Source organism: Chenopodium quinoa, unplaced genomic scaffold (genome assembly GCF_001683475.1).
Source record: "Chenopodium quinoa cultivar QQ74 unplaced genomic scaffold, ASM168347v1, whole genome shotgun sequence".
NCBI classification, from domain to species: Eukaryota; Viridiplantae; Streptophyta; class Magnoliopsida; order Caryophyllales; family Amaranthaceae; genus Chenopodium; species Chenopodium quinoa.
Window position 1 is genome coordinate 1,902,074 of NW_018742959.1, and position 7,567 is coordinate 1,909,640.

At 40.3% G+C, this 7,567-nt stretch overlaps 2 protein-coding genes across 2 annotated transcripts; one reads left to right on the forward strand and one right to left on the reverse strand.

Annotated features, from left to right (window-relative positions):
* Nucleotides 1–1,597: 1,597 nt before the first annotated feature.
* On the reverse strand, nucleotides 1,598–3,823 carry LOC110728769. Its single transcript, XM_021908418.1, has 2 exons — nucleotides 2,304–3,823; nucleotides 1,598–2,105 (listed from the first exon to the last, which is right to left on the reverse strand). The coding sequence occupies exons 1-2, from the start codon at nucleotides 3,821–3,823 to the stop codon at nucleotides 1,598–1,600; spliced, it is 2,028 nt and encodes a 675-aa protein (XP_021764110.1).
* Nucleotides 3,824–6,175: 2,352 nt separating this feature from the next.
* Nucleotides 6,176–7,354, forward strand: LOC110728770. Its single transcript, XM_021908420.1, has one exon. The coding sequence runs from the start codon at nucleotides 6,176–6,178 to the stop codon at nucleotides 7,352–7,354; it is 1,179 nt and encodes a 392-aa protein (XP_021764112.1).
* The last annotated feature ends 213 nt before the right edge of the window (nucleotides 7,355–7,567 follow it).

Sequence of the window (7,567 nt, forward strand, 5' to 3'; positions counted from 1 at the left end):
GTCATGAAACGTGGCATGTCTTTCACTTCTTCCACTAAGTTCCATGCACCCGCGTCAAACCCCTCCTCTTCATAAGGAATTGCCCTCAATTCTAGATCATCATCACCAATATCATCTTCAAAGAGAAAAGGAGCAAGATCACCAACATTAAAGGTAGCATGAACACCAAAGTCTCCCGGTAGTTTAAGCTTATAAGCATTAGGTCCAACTCTTTCTACAACTTCAAAGGGGCCTTCGGATCTTTGCGAGAGCTTGTTCTTTCTCTTAGCCGGGAATCTTTCCTTCCGAAGATGGAGCCACACAAGATTACCTACATTGAATTCCCTTGGCTTTTTGAATTTGTTTGCCCTTGCCTTGTAACTCTCATTTGTCTTCTCAATTCTCTTCTTGACATCTTCATGAAGCCTTTTCATCGTTTCAACTCTATCTTTTGCCTCAAAGATCAACTCCTCTTGAGGGATACTAGGCAACAAGTCAAGTGGTAGGCGGGGATTAAAACCATACACTACTTCAAATGGTGTTTTCCCGGTAGCTATGAAATGAGAGCGGTTGTAAGCAAATTCAACTTAAGGTAGCTTAAGATCCCAATCTTTCATGTGTTTGCTAATGATAGCTCGGAGAACGGTGGACATGGTACGATTAGTCACCTCGGTTTGGCCATCGGTTTGAGGGTGACTAGAGGTACTAAACAAGAGCTTGGTTCCCACTAACTTCCACAAAGTCTTCCAAAAGTAGCTCAAGAACTTAGGTTCACGGTCCGACACAATACTTTTTGGAATGCCATGAAGCTTCACCACTTCTCTAAAGAACAAGGTAGCCACATGAGAAGCGTCATCGGTCTTATGGCAAGGAATGAAGTGAGCCATCTTGCTAAAACGATCAACCACAACAAACACAGAATCATTTTGCCTTTGAGTGTGAGGGAGAGCAACCACAAAATCCATGCTAAGATCATCCCAAGGGTGACTAGGGACCGGAAGAGGAGAGTAGAGTCCTTCACGGAATTGACTCTTAGCCTTGTGACAAGCCCCACAACGAGCTATCACATCTTGCACATCACCAAACATCTTGGGCCAATAAAAATGCTCTCGAAGAATGTCATATGTTTTCGCAACCCCAAAGTGTCCAGCTAGCCCTCCTTGATGAGCTTCTTTAACAAGAAACCGTCGATGAGAGAATTTCGGAACACAAAGCTTGTTTCCCTTGAAAAGGAAACCCTCTTGCACCATGAAAGAGCCATCGACTTCTTCGTCACACTTCTTCATCAACCCACCAAAATCCTCATCATCGTGATACAACTCTTTAAGCAACTCAAACCCTAAAAACTTCGCATCAAGAATAGTGATCATACAATGTCTCCTAGAAAGAGAATCAACAACAACATTGCTCTTCCCTTCCTTGTACTTATAAGAGAAATTGAATGATTGGAGGAATTCAACCCATTTTCCATGCCTTGCATTAAGTTTATGAGAACCATTGATGTACTTGAAAGATTCATGATCGAAGTGTAGTACAAATGGTCTAGGCCTTAAGTAATGTGACCAATGATCAAGAGCCCTTACAATAGCATAGAAATCCTTGTCATAGGTACTATATCTCATTCTTGCTCCACAAAGCTTCTCACTAAAATAGGAACCGGCCTCCCTCCTTGCACAAGAACCGCTCCAACTCTAACCCCACTAGCATCACATTCAACTTCAAAGGGTTGATCAAAATTCGAAAGAGCTAAGATTGGAGCCTCACACAACTTCTTCTTGAGGTTCTCAAAAGCCCTTTGAGCTGATGGTGTCCACTCAAAAGTACCCTTCTTCATGCATTTGGCCACCGGGGCAAAAATAGTGCTAAAATTCTTCACAAACCTTCGATAGAAGGAAGCTAGACCATGGAAACTCCTAACTTGAGTGAGAGTAGTAGGAGTAGGCCAAGATTGAATGGCCTCCACTTTACTAGGCTCCATTGAGATCCCTACATTTAAAATCACGTAACCAAGAAAAACAATACTATCCACCATAAAAGTACATTTTTCCAACTTAGCAAAAAGCCGTCTACTTCTCAATGTTTCAAATACTTGCCTCAAATGTTTAGCATGATCAATTTCACATTTGCTATAAACAAGTATGTCATCAAAATAAACAACAACAAATTTATCAATGAATGGGCAAAGTACCTCATTCATGAGCCTCATGAAAGTGCTAGGAGCATTAGAAAGCCCAAATGGCATAACTAGCCATTCATACAAGCCTTGCTTTGTCTTGAAAGCGGTCTTCCACTCATCTCCTTCACGCATACGAATTTGATGATACCCCATCCTCAAGTCAATCTTCGAAAACACCTTGGAACCATGTAACTCATCAAGCATATCATCAAGTCGGGGAATAGGGAAGCGATACTTTATGGTGATGTTATTGATGACCCTACTATCCACACAAATCCTCCATGTACCATCCTTTTTCGGAACCAAAAGAGCCGGAACCGAACAAGGGCTAAGGGATTCCCTTACAAATCCTCTTTCAATCAACTCACCAACTTGTCTTTGAAGCTCTCCTGCTTCATCGCGGGTACACCTATAAGCCGGTCTATTAGGGAGTTGTGATCTGGGAATAAGATCTATTTGATGTTCAATTCCCCTAATAGGTGGCAAACCGGGTGGGAGATCATCGGGGAAAACGTCGTGGTACTCAACCAATACTTCCTTGACAAGGGGGTGGATTGGGTTCTCTCGCTCACTCTCTTTTGTTTCCCTAAGAAGACAAATAAAGCCAATGTGTCCTTGATTTATCTCCTTTTCCATCTCATTTTCCCCAATGAGAAGGTTCTCTTTGATTGTGTTTCCCGTACCCAAGGGTTCTTTGTGTTTGATGGTGGGGGACAAGGGGTTGAGTACAATCTTTTTCTTATCCCTCATGAATGAATAAGTGTTCTTTCTTCCATCATGCATCACATCTCTATCAAATTGCCAAGGTCTACCAAGCAATATATGACAAGCATCCATAGGCAATACATCACAAAGCACCTCATCCTTATATAACTTGCCAATTGAGAAAGAAAAAAGAGTTTGTTTCGTTACCTTCACCTCATTGTGATTGTTAAGCCATTGAAGCTTGTAGGGAGTAGGATGATCGGTAGTTTCAAGATTGAGCTTGCTCACAAATGTTGTTGAAGCCACATTAGTGCAAGAGCCACTATCGATGATAAGATTGCAAACCCGATCCTTGATGGTGCATCGAGTTTGGAAGATTTTTTCCCTTTGCTCTTCCGCTAAAGGGGTGGAAATGGAGTGAAGTGCTCTCCTCACTACAAGGATTTGACCCTCATCGGCGTCAACTACAATTTCATCCTCCTCATCATATATAGGGTCACCAAAATCCCTCTTCTCATCTTCGTACTTATCATCATCCATTTCACGAATCATCATAGCTCTACTATTTGGACACTCATTAGAAAAATGTCCATAGCCTCTACACTTGTAGCAAGTCTTTCGATTTCCCATCTTGTTGTGATCATCTTTGTTAGGAAAATGCATGGGAGCCTTGCCTTTGTCATCTTTGACAATGGGCTTGCTTGTCTCACCCTTTGGAGCAAAAGAATTCTTGAAAGTAGGCTTCGGATACCCACTATCACTACTCACCTTGTCATACTTCTCAAACTTCAAAGCCACTTGCACCACTTGATCAAAACTTCCATGGGCATGCACATCAACCTTTTGCCCAAGCTTTCTTTCAAGACCACCAATATACCTAGAAATCTTATGCTCTGGTGCTTCCTCAACTCCACTCATGATAGAAAGTTTTTCAAACTCCCTAGTATACTTCTCTACCGACATAGTTCCTTGCTTAAGAGAGTTCAATTAAAGATAAGAATCTTGGAAATAATCTCTAGGCACAAAAGCCTTGTTCATATGTTTCTTCAATTTCTCCCAAGAAGTGATTTTTGATTTTCCATATTTTTTCCTACGATTCTTAAAGTTCTCATACCACAAAGAAGCATGTTTTTTGAGTTTAAGGATGGCCAATTTGAAACGTTTTTCATCATTATAACCCTTATATTCAAACACATTCTCCATACTTCTAACCCAATCAAGAAATTCATTGGGATCAAGATTACCTTCAAAGTCCGGAAATTCCAACTTGATGTCTCGGTCACGGTTGTCCTCATGGTGTAGTTGGCGGTGTTCCCTTCTCCGGTGAGGAGAGTGAGAGTCATCTTCTTCACTAGGGCTCCTCCTCCTTCTAGGACTTCTTCTATTCTCCAAGACCTCAAGAAGTCTATCAAACTTCCTTTCTAGAGCATCCAATCTAGAGTTTTCATTGTAACCTTCATCATCTTCATAATAGTATCTATCACCCATGTTTGAAGATAGAAAGCTTGTATTTTTTAGGGAAATTTCAAATTTTTGTGGGAAAAGATGAGATTTTTTTAGAGGGGGAAAAAGAAAATAAAAAAAGGTAGGATCTTTCTAGGCTAATAACCTAGGCTCTTGATACCAAATGATATGAAATATCCAAGGAAAGACAAGTAAAAGGGAGGAGAAATCAAGTAACAACAAGTTGAAACCAACAAACCAAGATAACCTATCTCAAATTCACAAAGATAGATGAAATAGGGGTCTTAATCAAAGCCAACACCAAGTAAAGCTAAGATTAAGGTATAACCACAAAGATTACAAGGGATGAAATCACAAAGAAAGCAAGATAATCACAAATATTATGGTAGAGAGTGAAAGTCTCTTGATTACAAAGTTCAACAAAAATTAATATGCAAAAACGTCTTAAAACAACTTAAATAGTTCGCACAAACTGGCAGAAAAACTGGAAAAGGTTCGACCGAACTCTGGGTAAGTTCGGTCAAACTTGTGGGTAGGTTCGGTCGAACTTTTTGAGTTCGGCCAGTCCTGCAAAGATGCAAAAATCAGCTCTGTAACTGCCTGGGAGTTCGGGCGAACCACAGTGTAGGTTCGGCCGAACTGCCCTGCTCCTGGACAGCTCAACTTCATATGTTCATAACTTCTTTGTTTCTCGCTCAAATTTGGCATGTGACCAGTCGTTGGAAAGCTCTTGAACTTTACTTTCACCTCCAACTTGAATCACCTAAACATTCCTTGTAACGAAGGAGATATGGATGAATGAAGTAGCTGCATCATATATTGATAAGCTTCTTTTCTTCAAGTGTGATGATGGTAAGCCCCGAAAGGTGACCTCCAAGGAGCTTTGCCCTACTTCGTGTCATGACACATGGAATGTCTTCCACTTCTTCCACTAAGTTCCATAACCCGCGTCAATTATCCTACTATTGTTGTTGTTCATCGTTTTATTGCCCAACAATGGAGTGATATGCAGACACCAGATGTTTATTTACATGATGATGGGTACTTTATCATTAATCTGTGTTCTAGTGATGATAAAGATACTATAATTTGTTCTGGTCCTCATATGTTCCTTAGAAAACTAGCAATAGTTAAGCCTTGGTGTCCTAAATTTTATTTCAGTGCTGAAATTCTGAGAAATGTTCCTCTCTAGGTCAAGTTTCCTAATCTCCCACTTAATTGTTGGGGATCTGTCACTCTTAGCCGTATTGGCAGTTTCCTTGGAGTGCCAATTTGTGCTGATGAGTGTACTACTAGACAGCTTAGAGTGTCTTTTGCCAGGGTTCTAATTGAAATTGATGTTACAAAGCCTATGCCTATTTCTGTCCTGGTTAAGAGTCCTTCAAAGCAACTGTTGGAGCTCAAGGTAGTGTATGAGTGGGCTCCACCTTTTTGCTCTAAGTGCAACAAGGTTAGTCATGATTGCTCTACTAAACCTGCTCCTGCTAAGCCTAAGCAGGTTCATAAGCAACAAGCTCCTGTTGCACCTAAGCAGAAGTAGGTCTGGGTTCCTAAGCCTAGTCAAGCTTCTGCTCCTGTTGTTGATGTTTCTGCTTCTGTTCATGGGCAATCTGTTATCACTGCACATGTTTATATTTCTCAAAATTCAGATGAGGGGTGGAGAATAGTTGGAAGGAAGACAAAAAGCCAACAAACTAGGGTTAATAAGCCTGCTTCTACCTCTAATGCTTTTGTTGCTTTATTTGCAAATGAAATGGATGGTGCAGGTGGTTTAACTATAAATCGAAGCAGGAGTGAGGTTCATCCCCCTTTGGTGTCATGATTTATTTATTTGAAATGTCAGGGGCCTGAATGAGGTTGCTTCATTCTCATTATTTTGATGTTATTGGCCTTCTTGAAACAAAAGTTAAATCAAAAAATGTTTTGAGTTACCAAAAGAAGTTTGGCTCTTCTTGGCTTTGGGTGTGCAATTATGATCATTCACCTAAAGGGAGGATTTGGCTTTGTTGCAATGTAGATAGAGTAACTGCCAATGTCTTAAAGATTCATGAGCAGTTTATACATTGTTGTGTTCTTTCTAAGGATCTTTTTACTCAAGTTCATCTCACTGTTGTCTATTGGCTTCATTCTATTCATGATAGGCTTCCTATGTGGGAAGGGATTAGAAACCTCTCTATTCAACATTCTCCTTGGCTCTGTGCTAGTGACTTTAACTCTGTTCTTCATACTTCAGACAGGCTTCATGGTACTGATGTTACTGATCATGAGACTAGAGATTTCCAGAGTTTGGTTGATGATTTGGACCTCACTGAGGTCAAGAGCAAAGGAGCCTTCTACTCTTGGTTAAATAAGGCTCACACTGGTCCTAGAACTCTTTCTAGGATTGATAGAGTCTTTGGTAACCAAGCTTGGTTGGACTCTCATGGTCATGTTGAAACTGTCTATCTTCCCCCTTCTTTATCTGACCATAGTCCAGTTCTTTTGGATATTTGTCCTGCTCCTGCTGGGAAAGGTAGACCTTTTAGATTTCTCAACTGTATTGCTGATCATCCTAATTTTCTTGATATTGTTTCTCAGGCTTGGTGTTCTGGTAGTTCTGTCTGGCAGAAGCTTAATTCTGTGAAGTCTAGTATTAAGTCTCTTAATAGCAAGCAGTTTAGCAATATTGCTGAGAAGATTGATCAAGCTATTGTTGAGCTTGCTGGAATTCAGAACTTAATGGCTCAAAATCCTGATGATTTGGATTTATATGAAAAAGAATCTGATGCTATTAAGGTTGTCAAACACTGGAATGATATTCAAGAAAGCATCTTCAAACAAAAGTCTAGGATCAACTGGATTAAGCTTAGAGATGGCAATTCCCATTATTTTTTCTCAGAGATGAAGAATAGGCAAGCAAAGAACAGAATTGACTCTATTTTTGACTCTAACCATGTTTTGCTTAAGGACCCGGATTCTGTTTCTCATGAGATTATTTCTTTCTATAAGTCTCTTTTAGGGACTAAGGCTCCTTGGCTTCCTGCTCAGTGATGAAGAATAGGCAAGCAAAGAACAGAATTGACTCTATTTTTGACTCTAACCATGTTTTGCTTAAGGACCCGGATTCTGTTTCTCATGAGATTATTTCTTTCTATAAGTCTCTTTTAGGGACTAAGGCTCCTTGGCTTCCTGCTGTTGATCTTGTTACTATGAGGAGAAGTAAACAGCTAAGCTCTGTTGCTTAGAGCTATCTCATTCAGCATC

Bases quoted from the DNA above. Each gene is read 5' to 3' on its own strand.
- LOC110728770 (XM_021908420.1), top strand. From the start codon at position 6,176: ATGAGGTTGCTTCATTCTCATTATTTTGATGTTATTGGCCTTCTTGAA.
- LOC110728769 (XM_021908418.1), bottom strand. From the start codon at position 3,823: ATGTCGGTAGAGAAGTATACTAGGGAGTTTGAAAAACTTTCTATCATG. The intron at 2,106-2,303 runs GTATCATCAAAT...ACTTGTTTATAG, and splicing joins AAGATTGACTTGAGGATGGG to CAAATGTGAAATTGATCATG.